Here is a 22,047-nt window from a genome sequence, read left to right on the forward strand (position 1 = left end):
GACACACAGGGGAGCGGTGGGTTTTTATTTACTTGCCTGTAAGCAAGAGGAAGCAAAGTGAAATGGGGCTTTTCAGTCATTCAAGCCCCTTCAGGAAAAACTTTTAAAAGTGACCTGGTGGCAAAAATTTAATCTACTAGAGATTTATCTTTTCATTAGCCAGAGTTTTCCTTTTCCTTTCTCTGTCTTGCCTTAAAAGTTAAAGATTAAAACCCCAATCAGCTTAGAGGATGGGGTGACTCAGCAAAAATCTCTCTTGTGAGTCAGCTGGTTTGGGCCAGTTCCTTACAGATGGGTCTTTCAGGCTCCCCTGAAGGCCTCCAATGAAGACAATCCTCTTATATCCATGAAGAGTGTGTTCCACAACCTAGCAGTGACAACAGAGAAGACCCTATTCATGCTTTCTTGAGCTACATCCTTCCCCAGTGTATAGAATTTATCTTTACATCAAAAATTATTATTTTTTTGAGTATAGAAAGATGCCAAAATAATCACTGTACAGCACTGGAAGGAGAAGTTCACTCCTGATTTGATATTGTGGATAACTGATATGTGTTCCTTGTCAACATCTGCATTTGTTCTTTTTCGACGGAGTGGTAAAGAAGAGGATTTATTGGGAATTTGGTCCAATTTTAATGAAATGAGAAAGTATATCCGTAGAAGGTTTTGGGGTGTGTTTTTTACACACTATATCAATTATGAGGGGATTTTTGTTCTTCTATTGTTTTAGATTATATTATCAATTTGTGTTGTAATATTCAGTGGTGCAGCTGGTATTTTGGGAGCCTGCACCTAATGGGCTAATGCTGCCCCTTACAAGATAAGCATTCTCACATACATTCAGGCCTGTCCTTAAGGCAGGGTGACCGGTGTGATTGCTCTGAGCCCCGCAGCTGGAGGGGCCCCATGGTGGCACCAAGTGAGCAGTGAAACTGCCTCTCAGCTCACTCCCATGCTCCCTATCGGCACCAACTCCAAGTCAGATGCTGCACTGCTATCTTACATGGTGGCACAATTTTTCCTCCCTCTGCATGTGTCTGGGATCAGCTAATCAGGGCATGAGGTGGGCCGGCACTAAGACAGTGCCACCATCTTTCTTTGCCCTGCATGTGGCCGGGATCGGCTGGGAGGGGGAGAGGCAGAGTGGTTACAGCACTGGCCTGCAGTCGCTCTGCGCGACGAGGAGACCTCTTCGCTGGTAGAGATGCCTTCAGCCATGGCTCCTCCTAAAGAGCTGCACAAAGCTCAAGTCTGTCTGTGGTGTGTTCACAGCCTGAGCTTGTCAAAAATCAAAATCCTCAGAGGCTTGTGGGGTGTTTTCCATACACAGTCTGAGACCAAGTCAGGAGCAGTCTGAAGATGCTCTGTGAACATGTGGCAGGAGAAAGGAGAACCTCACATCTGCATTATGATGAGGAGAAGTGCGGGATTTCCATCGTGCCTAGGGTGAGGGTCACACACATGTCCACTTCTGAACACCCCAAATAGAGAGACTGGGGGCTGCTTTGGAGTTTTTATTTCTTGGATATTAATTAAGTGTAGGGGAAAATGTCTGCAGACATGGTTAAATCACTATTTTGAGCACAAGTGGCTCTTAATGTGTGCTGTACACAGCTTCTCCAGATTGTATGTAAGAACAGTATATTAGTGGAGTACAATGCAATGCCAACAGATTGTTTATTTTCTTTCTTTGAAATGGAGGTGCGGTGGGTAATTATGATGGATGGTACTTTCCATCAGACTGTAATTTTGGCTTAAAATTAGACTTTTTAAAAATAGTTAGAGATTATTGCAGGTTATTGTAAACTCGTTAATTTCTGAAATAATCAGGATAAATTCTGAAAACTGTAGCCACTAAAGAACAGAATTTTTTTTAAAAATCAACATCTTGCCTAATAGCATAATACTTATCTACAACCTAGCACAGTTTGTGTAAAAGAGTTCAGTCTAATTCTCTATAACTGATACTAGTTTGAGTAAATTCATTTAAAACCCGGCACTTCAAATTAAGAGGGGCGTTTCAGTGGTATTTAAGTGAAAAGAAATACTGTGTAAAAATGGGAGGGGGCCTCTTTAAGTAGAAGGAATGTCACCCACTGAATGATTTGGTGCAGAGTTGTTTTTCCCCACCCTTAAAAACGGAGAGTTTTTTCTCCTAACCCCATTCTTTAATGAGGGGGGGAAGAGTTGCATTAATTTTGCCTCCATGCAAAAGTGTGGAGTGCCTTGTTAAAATTATACTTGCCCCTTGCAATAAATGTGCAGTCATGTTAGGAATCTAAGTGTTTTCCTTCAAAATAAGGAAAAATAAGTTTTTTATTGCAAGAGAATTCAATGTTGGAATGAAAGTTATGTAAATGTGTTAAAATGTATGTGTTTGTGGGTTTTGGGGTTGTTGTTGTTGTTGTCTTAACATATAATGTATATTAGATTGAAATGTTAAGGACCCCCGTCACACACCCCTAGAGATGGCCCTGCACACATACACATGAGATCTGGCTAATTTCTTTTTTGAAGGCCCTCTTGGATGTTCACATTTAGACATTATGAAAAGCACCTGCAGAAAAAACAAAGTGCAGCAAGCAAGGTCTCGGAGGACATTTTGTTTCCTGCTTTCCCACCAGCTACACAGGGGCTTTAGAGCACTTTACACAACGGATAATTAAATAAGCAGATAAAAATAAAAATCAGTGATCTACGTAGCCATGCTAACTTGCCATAAACAAGCACTTTTTTTTATTCCCTCTCATCTTTAGCCCCTTTTCATTGTGGCCTTCAAACTTATATCATGCCATTATATATACCAGATGCAGCATGAATATTGAAATGCCCAAGTTTTTGTGAAAAGAAAGGCACTTTAAAATATTTAAATGCTTTTTAAAATACTCTTAAGAAACACTCAAGCTTTTAATTAAAACTAATTTTAAACTGTTTAATTGTACTCTGTGAAATTGTTTTGTTCTGTGAATTGTTTTTAATTTTTCTCTGAAAGTGTTTTAATTGTGTGTTTTTTTAATGTATATTGTAATTTCAGATATACATATCATGTAAGCCTAGAGATATACATATCAGGAGGTATATAAATATGATAAATTTATCATCTTTTCTGCCAATATTTAAATAGCAATGACAAACACCGATTCAATCCTGCCACTTAAATAAGATGAATGCACTACTTTTTAACACCAGAATATGCTCTGGGAAATAAATTCTAAATAAGATATTTCCCACTGACTTGCACATACCGCATTTTGCATGGACAGTCTGCTACTCTTCCCCTCTTCCTCCCTCACCTCCACTCACGCTGTCTAGCTTAGCTTAGTCTGTAGTGATTATTCCGCCAATCAGTACTGTATAATACAATACAAGATATGAGTCAGTTTGTACCATATGTTTACAAACAGACTTGGCCGTCACCTAGCTTAGCTTGATCTGTAATGATTATCCCGCCAATCAGTACAGTATAATGCAATAAAATATATGAGTCAACTTGTACCGTCTGTTTACAAACATACTTTCCAGTTGCTACCAAATAAAGATTAGTGCTGATGTAGAAATCAATCATGGTAATTACTTAATAAGTGCTGCATGTCAAAAATTCTTACACATAAAAGAATTATGCATTGTCTTTTGTGACTTTTCCTATGTGAGTAATTACATGGCGAAAAGCATACCATCCACTTAACAAGGTACAGTGTGATTGAGGTTGTTTTCTCTCTCTCTCTCTCTCTCTCTCTCTCTCTCTCTCTCTCTCATAGATCAAGCTCTGCAAGCTAATGTTACATCTATTGTCTCCACTGAAAAAGGGAGTGTGAGAAATTTCACTGAGTGTTTGCAAAGTAATTCAGGTCCAAAAATAAATACCAGTGTAAAATTCAGTGGATTAATATAAAGTATTTCATAATTGCAAATTTTTCTAAATTAATTTACTTAATATATCTTTTTTACTTAGAGGATGATTCAAATAGCATTTTCTCTTTATTCAACTTGAACCCTGAAGCCTAATACACTTGTAATAGATCCAGTATAGAAAGTATCATTGGGGCTATTCTTACCATCACAAAAATTGGGCTAGGAAAATCCTAGCCCAATTTTTGTGATTGTAAGAACCACCAGGCTCGCAGCCAAGCCCGGTGGTTCTGGAGCGGCTAACCCGCTCCTGTAGCCCACCCCTCAGCCCGGGTTTGTGGAGCAAGCGCTCCGCAAACCCAGGCTATCTGCTCGTGAGTAGCCGCGACGCAGCTTCGCGCCGTGGCTACTTGTGAGTAGACCCCCAGCTGGGATGCTTAAAAGCAGCCTCCCTGCTCGGGGGTCTCCCCAGTATCCCCTGCATGCTTGCGCAGGGCATACTGGGGCTTCAGGGAGCCGCGCGGCCCCTGAGCTCCCCAGCCCCCACCGGCTCCATCTTGGAGCCGACCATCGTGTGGGTGGCCAATTTGGATGCCCAGGGCTCCCTCCCCGCTCGTGAGGTTGTTGGCTGTGATATTTCAACCATAACTTGACATCCAAAGGCATCCAAAAAGCATTGTTTAAATAAGGTTCTATCTCGCATGTTGTTGTTTTCCTTGTTCTTTTAGATGAGATTCTTAATAAATTCCTTTATTGACTTGTTGGCATTTGATAGAAGTTGCAACGCTGCCGAGCTTAGTTTCAGGACAGCCTGAACTCCACACTGTAGTACTCTCCTTGTCTCTAGCCCTGTCGCTCGACTGGCACGAAGAGACCTCGGCTTCCCTGCGCCCCTTCGCAGCAGGAGCTGACTTCTCTGAGCTGGTTGACTCTTCTTCACCTCCCACTTTAATCCGGTGGGGTAGGGGTGCCTTTGGATGTCAAGGTATGGTTGAACTATCACAGCCCCACATGGAGAGAGACTAAAACTTTATAAGCACATCTACAGGAGAAGAGGAGCCAAAACTTTGTAGTAGTTTCGAAGAGAGGGATGACTAACGCCCACCCCTGCCTTTGTGTTCTCAAATGGTTATTAAGTCTGCTAAAGTAATCTAAAGTAATCCAAATCTTGCTAAAGTTACTCAGAGTAGCCCAAGTTACTATATTGTTAGCTCACAATATGCCCTAAGTGCAAAGATTCGACACTGGGGATCACTGAGGTGAATACAGTGAACTTCCACGTGTTTTGAAGAGTGTGAAGTATATCTCCCTCCTTCTTTTGGGGCATAGTTGAGTCCCCCCAGTTGCTTTCTGCAGGTCTTTTCTCGGAGACTCCAAGAGAAGCGTCTTGCTCGGTCAGCGTCAGAACCGGAAGTCCGCCTCTTCATTTGTTCTTAAGCCATCGTAGTTCATGCTATTCCTATAAATGCTTCCAAAAGGACTGTCTAGTTTCCTTGCGAGTTTACCAATGCTGCTCATTGGTGCTGAAAATCAGCTGTACTTGTTTTGAGCCAAAAGAGGTAATTTGCTCTCTGCATACATCTGTCAAACTAAAAAGCACCTTTAGCTGCTTGGAAGAAGCAGTTAGGGAGAAAGAGATCAGATATCATTTGGGGGATTGGCGCCACAGCCAACTGAGAGCTATAGGACAGGAACATGAGGGTAGCTAGATAGTAACTGATGATGCTCCTTGTTGTATTTAGTTGTTTGGACATTTGTCCCAGTGGGGATCCTGTAGAGAGTGTGGGGAAGGAGTCAGAAAGGGAAAGGGGAAGGAGAAAATGGACTTTTTGCTGAATAAACCTTTAGTTAAATCTACATAAGATTTCTTAGTGTGTATGAGGGAAGCAGCTATAATACCTTTGGCAACAAGATTTTGAACCAGCTAAGCATGTGAGCCTGCAAAGCTTGTGAATGTGCAGCCATTTCATTGCATTACTGGCCTACATTCCTGAACTGCTTACTCCTGTCTCAGCTGCTCATTGTTTCTCCAGCTTCCTGACCTGCACAACCCCTGAAGGTACTTTTTCCTTCAGTCCTGGACTCTGTTGTTCACTGGATACCCACTGCAGCATGGCTCAGATCGCACCACCACCTTTTTTCTTGTCCACCCCATGAGAACCTGATCTTCCCTGGAAACAATGGAGGTCCTATTTATGCAATTACCTCTTCACTATACAGACCTCTGATTTTACTTCAGCAAAGCAGAAGGCTATAGTTCTTCACATATGGGGCACTGAAGGCCAAATAATATATAATTTGCCCTTTCTTGCCAACCTTGAAGGGATGCCAATTTTTATGAAGCTGCTTTTCAAGCCGTAGATGATCATTTCAACCCTGCTTCGAATGCGATTGCTGAATATTACAAGTTATATTCTAGATCCCAAATGCCTGGTGAATTGATCAATCAGTATATCACAGCATTGCATGTCTTAAGTGTAACCTGTGAGTTTGCCAACTTTTCTGATGAAATGATCCATGATCAGATTGTTATGAAAACAAACTGCATGAAAGCTGCTTTTGGAGCAGAAACTCACCTTGGATAAAGTTCTAGAGCTGGCTAGGATTGTGGAAAATGCTCTTCACTGTGCCAAATCGCTCTCTTTGGTACCCCAAGATCAACTTCCTGAAATCCAGGCTGTTCAGTCCAAATATTTCCAAACCCAATTTTCTCATCTGGCACTGTCCCACAAAGTGGCAGCACAAGAAAAGAGGAGCTGCCACTGCTACCAATTTGGAGATTCTGCCCACAAAGCTAGTTTTGCTCACTGTCCTGTACAAAAGGTCACTTGCAACAGGTGCATGAAAAGGGGGCATTTTGCTAAGGTTTGCAAGTCTTGTCCACTGCATTACTGATTCACTATATAATAAGGATGAGGCAGATGAACCACTTCCTGACAGTGTTTTACGTGTGAAAGACTCAGAGTCTGCTTCTCAACATTGTCAAGTAAAACTTAATGGCCATGAAGTGAGGATGCTGGCTGATTCTGGTTCTCCATATGCTATCATTTCCCATCTGATTTTCAAGAAACTCCTCACTACATCAGATCTGCGCCTGCACCCCTCAGACATCCACCCATAGAGATATGGAGGTTCCCCTATTGCCATAAATGGATACTTCACTGTTTTCCTGGAATACAAAGGATGTACTGCAGAAGAGAAAGTGTACGTTTCACAAAAAGGAGTCTCAGTATTGGGCTGGAAACACCAAAAAGGTATATGGATAGTGTTAGACACAAATGGCACGGAACCCGTATTAGAGATGATGGAGCATCCATATGCTGATATGACTGCTGGTTTCTCAGACTTTTGCTGATACTCCTGGCACTGCCATACATTTCAAACATAACATTTAGGTGAAGGCAAATGTACCACACACCTGTACCACACAAAGTGAGGAACGTACCCACAGAATTGTGCCAATCACTTAGGGAGAAGCTCTTAAGACTACAGCATGCTGACATCATCAAGCTTGTTGATTCATCCGAATGGGTCTCTCGCATTCTTGTGTGGAAATCAAATGGTAACTTTTGAATGTGCGTAGATTTAAGAGCTGTAAATTCCAACATGGTAATGGATTGTCAGCTGTTAGCCAAAATCAATTAAATGCTGCTTACTCTGAAAGAGGTCTCAGTGGTCACAACTTTTGACTTGTCTTTAGCCTATTATCAAACTCCTCTGCTCAAAAGTTTTCGCAAATACAAAGCCTTCATCACCCCAGAGGGTCTTTTTCAAGCATCTTCGGTATTTAAAAGAATGATGCATGCAATTTGGGGGACTATGGATGGCATCACTTACTTTCAGGATGACGTTTTAGTGTATGGCAAAACCATTGAGAAGCATGATGCTAAACTGACAGAAGCCTTAAGAAAACTCCAACACAGACTTACTATCTCTGCAGAGAAATGTCAGTTTTCCACACTCGGTGAAGTACTTGGGACACACAATATTTCAGAGTGGTGTACGTCCCAAAACAGACTTGGTGAAAGCAATTCAGGAAGCACAAGAGCCACACAATAAGGATGTACTCTGCTCATTTTAGGACTCAGTGAGTATTTGTTAGACAATTTGCCTCAAAAGTTTCTCCATTGCATATTCTTTTTTAAAAGAATGTAGCATTTAACTGGAGGCATCCTGCAAAGCTAGTTTTCTGACTTTCAAATCAGCCATTGCTGAAAACCCTGTTCTCACTTCTTTTGACACCAACAGGCACACTATTGTAACCACTGATGCTTCTGGATATGGTTTGTGCGCGGTCTTGACCCAGAAAATAGGGGTCATGGAAGTTATAGTTGCCTTTGCTTCCAGAGTGCTTCCTGCTTCCAAGGAGATGGATTCAATCATCAAAAAAGAAGCTCTAGCATGTTTCTGGGCAGTGAGGCACTTCAGAACTTACTTGTAGGGCAGAACATTCACTTTACAGTAAATATAACGTAAACCCCTATCTGCTCTATTTACTACTCAGGGATCCAGTCGAGCAACTCCAAGAATAGCCAATTGGATCACCAGACTTATGGACTTTAGTTTCCTGGTGGAATATCTTACAGTCCTTTGGATGCAACTGCAGATTGTTTATCTCACCTTCCACTTCTAGACCAAGAGGAGATCCCCGAAGACTAGGATGAAGGAGTAGTGATTGTGCAAATAGCTTCATCCACCCATGGAGTGATCTTGTCTTCTAAATGGAAAGCGGCCCTCAGTGCTGATCAAGTGCTTACTGAACTTAAACCTTTCATAACTAATGGATGGCTTTGCAAAAACAAAGTACCTGAACATGTTTAACCATACATGCACATAGTGAGTGAGCTGTCCCTTTTCAGTGAACTGGTACCGAGGACTGATCTGGTTTGGTAGTGCCAACCTTCTTACAAGCAGAAGTGATCAAAATTGCCTTCGAAGGTCACCTGGGCAGGAGCTTGACTAAAAGGTGGATCAGAGAAGCTTTTTGGTGGCCAGGTATGGACAAACACATTGAACATGTTATCAGGCACTATATGGCTTATGCTGTATGTGACAATTTGCAGAAGACTTTTACCATTCCCTTGACTCTGGTAGAGTGTCCCGATGATCCCTGGGAAAAACGAGCTCTGGATATAATGAGGTTTTTTGATAATCAGCCCACAAAACAAATATTTGTTGTTCCAGGTGGCCAGCAAGTTTCATTTACTGACAAAATCACCACAAAAATGGTGATCCAGTTCATGTGTGCCATTTTTGTGAGGGACTAGAGTTTTTGTGACTAAAAATGGGACACAGCTTACTTCATTTGAAATGAAGCAATACTTGCATAACCTTGGGATAAAACACAAGATTCTTTCCTTGTACCGTTTTTGAGGGAATGGCTTAGTGGCAGCAACTAATAGGGTTTTCCATGTCATCTCACCCTGAGGATGAAGAGATTCGTGATCAAGTAAGGGAGAAGCAACAAAAATATAAACTATATGTAGATCAGAAACAGGGTACAAATCAGTAAACTTTCCAGATGGGGGAAGTTGTTCAAGTATGACTGCCTTATAAACTGAGAAAGGGATGTTCCCGATATTCTGGGCCAAAACAAATGATCAAAATCAAAGGAGATTATGCCATATTGGATGTTGGAAAGAAATGGGACAGTGAGACTTTTCAGCATGCATACTATAAGACAAGAAGGAAGGGTCTCTGAAGAGAGGAGCTTAATAGGAATTTGATCTTTCCTCAGTAACTTGATCAGGAATTTGATCTTGATCTCAGTAACAATGTGACCCTAGTTTTGAGCTCACAGATGAGGAAGGTAAAAGTGATGGACAATCCTCGGTATTGGAAGAAAAAACAGGTCCTGTGCCAGAGAACCCGAGACTTAGAAGAAGTGTTCATGACAGGATACCACTTAAAAGACTTGAAGACTATGTCACTAAATTTTAAATCAATTCAATTTTGGGTTGTTATAAAAGAGAGGGATGTGTTGTTTTCTGTCCAGTAATCTTTTGTATTTAGTTGTTTGGAATTTGCCCCAATGGGGATCCTGTAGAGAGTGTGGGGAAGGAGTCAGAAAGGAAAAGGAGGGAAAGGGGAAAGAGAAAATGGAGTAGTTGCTGAATAAAATTTTAGTTATATCTACATAAGATTTCTTTGTGTGTATGAAGGAAACAGCTATAAAACACTGCTCTTGTAGATAATGAGACTTCCACAGATTCCCATTTCTTCAGCTAACCTTGCTTACACTGCAAATGCTGCTGCTTCTGCTTTGAACTGGCCTCTTCTTGAGTCCTCAGTAACTATGTGACTCAGAGCCTTTGGCAGCTGCCTGAGGTCATCAATTTCTGACACTTGCCCATTCAGCTATTTTGCTAACTTTCTATTCCCTATTAGATGACAGAAAAACCATTGTAGAACAGCCATTCTTGTTGACTGAAACAGCTTCATAACTCATAATAGTACCTAGAGGTGATGGGAAACAAAGCAAGCTGGACTTCCTTCTGGCATCAAAACATGCATGGATGGTAGAATTGTATTTTCATGCATTTCAGGTTTAAATAAACATGTCAATGTCCATGCAGGGCAAATGGTGCCAGTTTTATCAATGTAATATTTTTACACATGTCATATCCAGTATTTAAAGTGAATATAGCCCCAGTAAGTTGTGATCCCTCATCCACCACTCAACATCTTTTGCAACTCCACCATTTGTGAATAACTAAATTAGTTGTATTCTACATGATGATTGTGTTTTTTCTTCTACATTTTGGTAACATTTCTTTTGAATGTCACATACTCAAGGATCGCTTGTTAAATTCATCTGCATTAGGCATTAGAACTTGAAGAATAGTTAGGGATTAATTGTTAAGCTACATGCCTTGAGACATTATTTTTACTATTACTTGAAATCTTTCATTCTCATTAAATGATCCCTAAATTAGATACTTTATTGATTCTTTAAAAGAAAAATAACTTTGCAAAGGAAGTTCTTTTTCCACACTTGATTTGAGAGGACTCTGACTAATAGTGTTGGGAAATGGCTTGCTTGTTTTTGAAAGTACATATATATATATTGTCATCTCAAATATCTCACAGTGTGCAGTATGAATCCAAGGTTATGCTGTGCAGTTAGGTGGTGTGTTATTGATTTTCTATAAATCTAATCTTATTCCTTGATACTCTCATTAAAGCTGTCCATGATCACTGAAAGCTTGAAATTATATTAAATTGTGCTCTACAGCAGGCACTGTTAATCTTTTAATGTCTTGGTAAGTCATACCAAATTCATTCTGTATTATTAGATTGAATTTTAATAATTACTTTTATTGATTCTTTTAAACATTAGCCTAACCATTTGGTCTAAAAAATTGCCAAACTTGTGTTTTGGAAGTGTAAGAAAAGTTAATCCATTTTGCTCAGCAAATATTTAAATGCAACAAATATTCAAGATCAGCTTTAATGTATGTTAATATTCATTAAATGGGGCTGTTCATACGACTGCGCGGATGGGTGGAAGGCAAGGTTCAACCTACCTTCCCCCAGATGACTTCTCACAGCCCCAGAGGCACCCAAGCCGTGTGCCCACATGACCAGCACTGCTGGGAGCAGCCTGGATGAATCTTTGTGCTGCTCCTGGCAGTGTGGGTAAACAGAGGCTGGGACTTGTCCCAGCCTCTAGAGATCTCACAATGCACTATGTGACACACATGATGTATTGGGGGAATTCCCTCAATAGAGGGGCACTCTAGGTGCCTGTCTCTGTGTGTGGCTGAGATGGAAGCAGGCTTGCTCACACACGAGCAAGTAGTTTGCTCACTCCGTTAGCCTTGACTAACAGCCAGGCTAAAAAAACGGGCTGGGTGGTTCTGGTCTGCCAGGTTCTGGCCCAATGCCAGCTGTCCTCACACACAGCCTAACCCAGGCTGGGCATCCCTAGCCTGGGTTAGGCTGACAAGAGAACAGCCTCATTATCTTAATAAAATTTGAGACCCTGAGATGATTAAGGATAGGAATTTGGGTTGATAACAAGTGAAAACATAGCACAATATTGTTTCAATAGTTTTGCTTTTTACATACATTTAGGAGTATGTAATCCAGAAATTTGTACTAGGTTATTGGCTGTACTTTAGGACAGAAGACAAACATTCGCAAATTAGGAAAAGCAGCATAACAGTTCTGCTTTCTGTTTGATGGCATTGCTTTTCAAGCACCTATGAATTTCTCTTTGATCCTGAGTACATGAACGAGGGAAGCATGTGAAAAACTAGTAAATGGCTAGATAAGTAAAAGAGTGGGAACTGAGACTAGTTTTCGCAGCAATATGCAGTCACCAGATGAAGGCCAGTTACTTTTACTCTCTGGTTCTGTTGTATTTCTGTCTAATGTAATTAGTTGGTCCAGAGAGTATATACCTATTCTTGTGGGCTTCATTTCATCATTTTAAAAGTCACTTAGACTTGTACTCATAATAAGATCTTCAGACAATGAATGGTGAAGCTTATTGTGTGAAGAATGCATCAGTCTGTAAAAAAGACAAAAGATATGTTCTCTGTCCAGTTCAGTGGAAGAACTGAATTGTTTTCCATTCTTCCACTGCTATTCATATTTCATATGTGTGAAAAATGTTTCCCTGTTCATAATATCTTCAGTGTGCATGTTTTAATGAACGTTTATAGTGTTCTGCTCTCTTTTTTCTTCTTAGCCATAAGAACATAAGAAGAGTCCTGCTGGATCAGGCCCAAGGCCTATCTAGTTCAGCATTCTGTTTCAGAATGCTGAAAACTCCCCAAGAATTTAAGTGGTCAAGAATTTAACTGGTCATTTTGGTTGCCCTTTTCTGTACCTTTTACATCTTTTGGCAACCAGAATCAGTCCTCATTCTTTTTAATAAGTAATCTTGAACAATACACATACATTTTCCATTGCTGCATCACACTGACATAATGTTCCCACTGACTTTTCCAATAAGACCTCAAAATCTCTTATCTGAGTAGTTTCAGTCTATTCAAGACCCAGATAGATACACATGCATAGATAACAGTTTTCTTAGTGTGTCTTACTCATACTTAGAGAAATTGCAAGCACATCTTGACTTAGTGGTCGCTAAACTCACAAAGACAGCCACTGACAAGCTTCAACAAGAGCTAGCATACATCCTCAATGTATGAGACCTTTCTCACAATTGTGTGAGAGAGCCTCTGGGCAGGGAAGGCAGCAGAAGTTCACCTTCCATGCAGACGATCTGGCTGCCAGGTCTGGGATGATCAGGGCGCATGATCCCACATGCCCAGACGCTCCGCTGCTTCCCCTGATCAGGAAAACAGGGCTAAGGGAGCACTCACTCCCTTAACCTCATTTCAGAGGCTGGCTCCAAGGCAGGTTTGCCACCAAAGCACCGCTGGATTTGGGTGCAATCCCAGCAATTATCATGCAAAGCCAAGACTGGAGTTGGCTTTCCTAGCATGGGCTTGGCTACATGTGAGAACAGCCTCTATATCTTCTAGGGGGGAAAGAGATATGCATGCAAATCGCATGAGGTAAAAAATAAACAAACAAACCACAACTGATTTCTGGTTGTTAGTGACTTTATGGCTCATTCACTTATCTAAAGAACCCAGAGACAATATTAGCCTTCACTAACCCTAGGGGCAATTCTGTTTTTGTTTTTGAAGTATTTGGCTTCTGATCATTTAGGGTATTCTTTAATAAGTATCTTCTTGTTTAAGAGCCATAAAATTGTGTATAGATCTGCACTCTAAAGATAGTGATTTGGAATCTCTAAGGAAAGTAGGGTACATCCCACATCTGTAGATAAATGACTATGTCAGTGATATTCACTGTTTTTCAAGCAGAGACCACTTTGGCAAAAAAAAAAAAAAACACCCCGAACAACAAAAATGCTTTCAGTGTGAGCCATTTCCCACAGTGTTGACCTCTGTGAGTGCTGCACTTTCCCCAGTGCTGATGGAGTTCCTTTAAGGGAAAGAAAGCCATCTTGAGCCCACACAGCATCTTAGCAAGTGCACACAAACTGCTGGGAAGTTTGGTTCTTCCCAGCATTTTCCCTATAGAACTCTATGGGGAAAGTGCTGAGAAGGGCTATACTTCCCAGTGCTCCATGCACACCTTCCAAAATGGCGCTGGGGCTCAAGAGGCTTCCATTTCCCTTAAAGGAGCTGTGATGTTTCCCTCCAGAATGTAACTTAAATTCTTAAAGTAATCCTAACATAATATCATCACAGGCTATATCTATATCATTACATAACGTAATATCATCATACATTACATAACGTAATATCATCAGCACTGGGGAAAGCGCAGCAGTCCGCTGTGCCAATTGAAGATAAACAGTTAGTCAAGGAAGCTGCGCTTTGGGTTGATGGGAGCTGCCACCTTCTCCTGGGCCTTGCAATAAAAAACACTGAACTATGTGTTTCCCAGATTACTGAATGTCTAGGCATACAGAATGGTTGGATGGTGACAGGAATACCTTGCAATGAACATTTTGAAGATCTGTGATATGTGTTAGAAGTAATGTGCACTTGTGGCAGGGGCAGCTCTAAAGCTAAAATGTATCAGCAGATAAATTGTGCTGATATATCTACTATATATAAGAAAAGAAAATCAAGGAGGAAAATAGGATGAAGTTATTTTCTTTGTGTGTGTGTTTTTAAGTGTATCTGGATAGTGCAATTTAATCTGCAGAAGGTTGTTGCATTGCCTGGTTTGCAGTTAATGCACAGAGGATCATTCCATAATAGAGCAGACTAGATTAACTGATCCTCAGGTGCCTCCATATCATTTAGTAAAGTACTTTCAAGCTGTTTCCTTTCAAAACTAGGAATGCGATTTTTCTTCTTCTATCAAATGGAACAATTTACCCCTTTCATATGCAGATTTATATGAGTATTCTTGGAGAGTTGTGCTCTGTGCCTTATAGCTTTGTCCAGCTTCACAGTTATTATCTTAGCACTCCACAGACTCACATGATTTTTAATTTGGAAAGGGTCTGGAGATCTTCTAGTCCAACCCCTGCTCAGTGCTGGAAACTGCTACAGCACCCCTGACAGATGGCTGTCCAGCCTCTGTTTGGAAATCTCTGGAAAAGGGAAAAGCCCACCACGACGCAAGACTCATGCTGGTTTCACTGTTGAACAGCTCTCACACTTGGAAAGCTTCTCCTAATGTCTAGTCTTCCTCTTGCTATGTTTATGCTGTCTTTTAATAGAAGACAAAATGCTGTACAACCTTTTTTTTAAAAGTTTGCTTCGTTATCGTCTGTTACCTCTTGGGGTGTGTGTGTGTGTGTGTTCTTTTAATGGAGATTTCAGAGGGTGTTAAAAGCACCTTTAAGTCACTACTTATAGGTTGTGTTAAAGCATTTCAGAAAGCAGAACAGGCCTTTTGAGAATCAAATGTAGAATCTGTTTAATGTAGCTTTCTCACCCAATTTAGAGATGCAGGAAATTCAAAACTGAGTTTACCAGCATTTGTGAAAACACCCTGTAACATTTATCACCGGCACTGAAGCAATTTCAGTAAGACAGAAAAGGAAGCGCTAGAATCAGACAGAAAAGGTGCATCTATGGAATCTAAGGGATATTTTGCATTTGTAGCATGGCAGCAGGTTTAGAAAAGGGATTTAAAGGTGGTTTTAAAAACACACACCACAAAACCATATTTATGAAGGTTTTACTGAATATGCCATATCTAGAGAGCAATATATACATATAAGGCAATTAAGGATGCTATTTTGCACGACTAGGTTATAGATTATAATGTCCTGTGGTTAGAACATAAGGGTGTGAAGTACAATATGAATCACAGCTTAATACCTCCAAAATATGTTGTTTCAAGACAGATGATTTAATAGGACAGCCTATTTTTCTGTGTCCTGGAGTCTGTGTCTGTCTGTCTGTCTGTCTTGGTGTGTGCCAGCCTGCAGGGGAGATGTGACTAATTTAGATAGACATGGTTTGAATTCTTTTTCGCACAAATGAATACACTTTGAAAAATCCTTCAGAGAGCATTCCTAGTGTGTAAATGAATGTTGTACTATCTAATGTAGTGTAAAATTGGACTTATCAGTCCCACTGATTGTTTTTCTACCTGTTTACATAAGAATTTCTCTGCAGAGCTGTATACTCCATTTCATCTTAATTTTCAGTTGTAAGAATGCTGTGTGTTTAGAGTGAATGATAAACACCGGAGTTAATCCTACTTAACAAGGTACATACTTTGTAAAATAATTAGGTTAAGAGTGATCAGCATGAGAGAGTATGTCCTACAACACTTGCCTTAACAATATACCTTGGGGAAGTCATGGGATTTTGACTTTGAAGGTATTTATTTGTGTAAGCTGCCCTTGTGTTGTTGGTTCTTCTTCTACAGTGAATTCCCTAGGATCGTTAACATTCTTTGAATGATTTTGAAGCACCATTTCAGTTGAAACTAGTCTAAATATTTGACAGCTTATTCAAAGGATGACTGAAAGCAAACATTTGATCTCTTAATATTTTTTAATCTCTCAGGAAAATTAGGAGGATTTGCACAAGAAAACAATACTATAGATTCTGGAGAACTTGATATAGGCCGAAGAGCAACACAAGAGGTTCCTCCTGGGATCTTCTGGAGGTCACAAGTCTTCATTGATCAGCCACAGTTTCTAAAATTCAATATCTCCCTTCAGAAAGATGCATTGATTGGAGTGTATGGCCGAAAAGGCTTACCACCTTCCCATACTCAAGTAAGAACTATTTTTAAAGAAAGCAAGATTCTGTATTTTAAAACAACTGTTTGGCATCATTTAAATAACTTTATTACTCAAGATTTCAATAATTCTGTTATTATTGTTTTTTACTTTCTGTTCTAAATATTGTGTCTACATAATAAAAATGATAGCAGACATTATTTATATAAGCACACTTTTAAAAGATGTAATTTGGGCATTTTACCTCTGCAGCATGTGGGAAGTATTTGCTGAACTATTATCACCACGTGTACAAAAAACCCCAGATATAACGCTTAATAGGCTTCTTCGGGCCTATTAGTAATATAGCAGATATTACATATGGAAAAATCACTTGGGCTTTTATATCTCTACTAATAAGTTAATGAGTGAATTGCTGAAGCAAGGATCCCATCAGTAGATTTGACCTAAATGTGATGAATCTAAGTATACTGGCTGCAAGCCCAACAGCATGGATATGTCACTAGACATGGGGAGGTAAGTAGTCCACTAAGAGATTAGACTAGTTATCAACCCCTGACAAAGAAACAGCTCCCTGGTAAATGCTTGAAGTCAAGAGCCATGGATGTGGTTTACAGTAGGATGGCTATAAAAGAAGGATATGGCATCAAGGATATGGCTCCTGCCATATGGCAGGAGCAGAACTTGAAATGTGCTGAGTGAAGAGAGCTGGCTTTTGTAGTATGTGACCTGTGTTCGCTTTGCAGGTGTATAACCGAACAGGTTGCTATGCTGGAGTTTGTATATAACTCAGAAATGTTTACTTCAAATAGAAAGTAAGAGTATTTCCTCTTCCTTCGCAAGTAAAAGAGTAGAGGGGAGGCTCTCCTGTGTGCGAAGTTTCCATTTGCTGAGGGTCTTTGAGCCTGTTTGAATGGACATGTCCTTTCCTTCTTCCATCTCTCCAGGGCCTAGTATTTCTGTAGAGGATGCTCAGACTAATTTCGCCTTGCAATTAGGAAAAGGTGCTCCAGAGTGCCGGGAGGGAGGGATGAGATGCATTCTTATGGCATGTGAGCAGCCTTATCACATGTGGTGTGTGTGCCAAATGTATGTAACCCCCTGCTGTGTCTGTAACCCCCTGCTAACTGGGCAAAGAGGCACCTTTTACCGTGGTGATTCTCTTTATTTAGCAGGGGGAGAATAACTGGCCCTATCCACCCCCAGCAAAGTACTTCCAGTGACTGTTGCTGGTGTGTGTCTTATGTTTCTTTTTAGAATGTGAGCCCTTCGGGGACAGGGAGCCATCTTATTTGTTTGTTATTTCTCTTTGTAAACCGCACTGTGCCATTTTTGGAAGGGTGGTATAGAAATTGAATTAATAATAATAATAATAATAATAATAATAATAATAATAATAAGTAGTAGTAGTAGTAGTAGTAGTAGTATTGACCAAGCTAGCCCATTGTGAAAAACCAGTCTGAACTGAGCCTATATGCTACTCTTTACAACATGTTCTGACATCCCTGAGTAGTATCCTTAGCTCTACTGTATTGTGGAGACTAGAGCCATACCATCAGTATATAGAAAAGCAAACATTTTATAAATTCTGATAGTAGCCTTCGATTACTGTGATCCTCGTATGGATCTGTGACATCATTTACAAAAAAGCTGAAAGGAAGGGTCCCAGGAAGTATCTCTGTATTACATATAGTTGTTATTTTCTCCATTAATTGGTCATTAAACCCATCTTAACTTGATTTTTTTTAATAAGGCATCTTGATTGATGCCTTTTAATAAGAATCCATACTTGACTATCTATGGCCTCATTTAGATAGCAAATCTGTGCCTCACTTGAACACTTTTGGACAGCAGGTGGATTCATGGTTGGATGTTCCTCCATACGAAAAATAAAGTCTATGGAAAATCAAGCATGTCGAGGAAGAGGTTAGGCTAAAACAATTTCCTTCAAACCTCTTTTTTTCTTTTTGCAGGGTCTGACATCCAGACTAACAAAGTGTGGTTACTAGGTTTTAAGCATTGGTGCTGCTGCTGATGGTTTCAGCCTATACAGCAATTGCACAGAAGGGGAGAATTTTGACAACCTCCCCTTCCCACTTTGTACTTCCTAAGAAAATATCCCTGAGGGACATGCAGCCTTTAGGGACATATTTTTGGATGGCACAGAGTGCTTCTGAGGGAAGGGGAGGTCATCAAAATCCTACCACCCCTATGTGAACACCAGTGCTGCTTAAGTCGAGAACTTGGCAGCAACAACAACACCCATGCTTTGTTAGTCTGGAGTCAGACAGGGATTTTTTGTTTGAAGGTATATTCAGTCATGTGATGTGACTGAGCCATTTTTGGAAGGGTGGTATAGAAATCGAATGAAAATGAATGAATGATGTCCCTCCTCAAGTTTGAAGTGGTATAGTCCAGACATAGGTTTGCACACGATCGAGAAAACAGGGTTAGCGGAGTGCTTGCTCTGCTAACCTCATTTTAGGGGAGGGCTACTTTGGTGGGCTAGCCACGGTTGAACCACTGGTGGTTCTCACAATTGGGGGAAAACCAGGCTGATCTCCCTTAGCCTGGTTTCTCCCCATCGTGAGAATAGCCTCAAGTTCTCACATAGATATTCTCTGTCTACCAATTTAAAGGCTGCTATAAAGTCTCCAAAAGCCCCAGGCAGTTGTCTTTTGTCCCTGTTTTGGATCAAACGACACATTTGTTCTTTTTCGTTTTTGGAAACCTACTGTAGTGATAATATCCATTCAGCTTCTAATGGGCAATGGGAAATATATTCATTCCCAATGGGAATATATTAATTAATTCCCATCACAACTGCTCTTCCAGGCCTACAGTAGTGATTTAGGCCTTATTTTTAAAATAATCCTATCAAATTCAGCACACCAGGCCTTGGGCCATGCATTTTGCAGTATTAAACCATTAAAAATTTACAATATCATAAAACAGCTCCTTTGGAAACATGCAATGCACAAGCTGTAATTTCATATGACAATTTATTTTTGGTTAATGCTTTGTATATGTGTATATTAATCCACTTACATCTTATCTATTCAATTAAATTTTATATAGTTTAAAAAAAAAACCAATATGTGCTTCAGAAGCAAGAAAGAGTCACTTTTATAAACCAAGAGAGTTTAAAACAATGAATTTGGGATCATAAACAGTCCTTACAGACTGAGACCAAAATGTCCCAAATGGGAAGTTTGAAATATGTCCTTTCCCCCCCTGCCAAATATGCCCCAATATCAATAGATACTGAAGTATGAAAGTTGCATAGATGACGAAAAAGAAAGAATTTTTAAAATCCTTTCACAGCATATGTTTATTGGGGAACATCTAAGTTCGGACATAACATTAAACCATGCTGTACATGAGCTGTGATGGGATGCTTCTTCTAGCTGTTGTTGTTGTTGTTGAAAACAAACCAGTAGTTGTCATTGTGTCCAAACGCAGCGAAATCCAATTTGTTGCAACCACTATTTATGAACAGGCCAGGATTATATCTTGTTGAAATCCTGGTTTCTTCATAAGTGGGTTTTGCTGGGGTGAGATTTAATGACATAGTTTTAAACCACGAATAGAAGCATCAAATACTCCCTTCATGTATGACCCCTAGTCTTGTACCAGGAATGTTAAACTGTGGTTTAATCTTGGTTTAGTCATTCTGTCTGAATCCAGCAAAGAGTTTCACACTATCACCATTTTTACTTACTGAATATATGTGGCTAACATATCCTTTCAGCCTACTTTTGTAAATAAACAAAACAAGATTTTCCCCATTTATTTATTTATATATTTATTTGTATTCTAATTTGCCTTATATAACTGTCATTACACCATTTGGTATAGTATATTTAGAAATGGTATTTTGAAGCACTCTCTCCCCCCGTTTTGAAATTCCCCCCCCAAATATCGCAGAATGGCTGCCTATTGTACTTGCTGCCTGTGTCAGAACAGTCTGGGCTGCACAGCGCCCTGTTTTCTCAGGTATCATAAATAAATCAACCAGAAGTAATTGATAGTGGCTGTCCATTCAAAAACAATCAATGGTAGTCTGCAAGTCTTTGTGACACTTTCTTAAAATGTCAGTTTCATTGCAACCAGCCAATCAATATGTTTATTTAAAGAGACATTAAGAAATAACAAATGACTTTGGTAGCTTAAAGCCAAAAAAAGAAGAAGAAGAACAAAGTGTGAGAGAGCCCCATATGTATATCCAACAAATATAAGGAGCTTATCTAAAGAGGTGAAAACTATGTGCAATGTTTTAGCACATCTAGATTTTTTTAAAAAATCTAGATGTCTGTCTATCTATCTGTAGCAGCCAACACACAACCTCTTGGGTTAGCTCCTTTTTGCATCACTCAGAGGCATTCCTGTAGAAGGGCTTGGCTGAAAGAGCTTTCCATGTTGTGGGGTCTAATGCTGTACATGCTTTCGGTAGGCATAGTTTCTGAAGCCTTTTTTTGAAAGCATAATGGTGCTGGTCTGTCATGCTTGGATCTCCTTAAGACAGTTCCCACCCCATGGTAACTGCAAATTGGGCATTCAGCAGGACAATAAGGGATTGATTATAAAAGGCATGCTGTTTTATTAAGAGGCATGCTGTATATAACTCATGATGTTAGAATTACAGCACCTGCAGAGTTATTCTGTTTTCTGGGTAGTCTGTTTGAGCTTACATGTAAAAAAGAATTGTAGGCTGACCTCATTATTAATTTCATTAATAATGAAATGGGCAGTGAGTTAAAATTGTATATTGATTTTATAAACCTGCAGTGGATTCAGATAGTCACCTCTTCCTTAGATCAAAAATGCATTTGTTTCACAATTGAAATTGTTCTGCAACAATAATCAGAATTCAGGACAAGCAACTTTGTAAATCATACTGCAATGAAGAAGGATTGTGAACCAAATATCAAGTGGAAGCAAATAAGGGTTTGTACTTGATTACTCATTTGAGACATAATTTTGACAAATAAGAGCACTGGATAATTTTAGATGAGCAATGAATCCTTGAAAGAATTGCCTTAGTGTTCAGGTTATTTTAAATGTTTGTTCTGTGCAATTATCTGTTTAAATAGTGACTTCTGCCCATACTAATCAAGTAAAGAACTGTTATATTTGTTGAAGAATAGTCAAAAATGTCATATGTTCAGGTGCTTCTAAAGGATTGTGTGCTATGACCACCTTTTACATAAGAGTGATGATGGAACAGATATATTGTATAGCAATATCCTGGTATTTTTATGGAATAAACAAAGGCAAACTTGCTTAGGGAGCCCACCGCATAGCCTGGGTTTGGGGAGTGAGGGTGCCCTTAAGCTCGGCTTAGTGCTTGTGTGACTGTACCATGCAACTCCACACAGCACATACATGCAAGTAGCCTCCCAGCCAGTGCCAGAAGGATCCCTGTAATGCACTGTGCTCTCACACGGTGCGTGATGGGAGTTCTGGAGGCTGGGAAGACACAACCCAGCCCCCGA

At 40.0% G+C, this 22,047-nt stretch overlaps 1 protein-coding gene across 32 annotated transcripts in view; it reads left to right on the top strand.

Moving 5' to 3' along the window:
- TENM3 (teneurin transmembrane protein 3) overlaps positions 1–22,047 on the top strand; it is a 2,371,016-nt gene that overhangs the window by 2,190,295 nt on the left and 158,674 nt on the right. For all 32 annotated transcript variants that reach the window (XM_053252610.1, XM_053252608.1, XM_053252605.1 and 29 more), the window contains one exon: positions 16,374–16,588. In XM_053252610.1, coding sequence (XP_053108585.1) covers positions 16,374–16,588 — 215 coding nt within the window. The remainder of the gene's footprint in view (positions 1–16,373; positions 16,589–22,047) is intronic.

This window comes from Hemicordylus capensis, chromosome 5 (assembly GCF_027244095.1).
Source record: "Hemicordylus capensis ecotype Gifberg chromosome 5, rHemCap1.1.pri, whole genome shotgun sequence".
Classification (NCBI taxonomy): Eukaryota; Metazoa; Chordata; class Lepidosauria; order Squamata; family Cordylidae; genus Hemicordylus; species Hemicordylus capensis.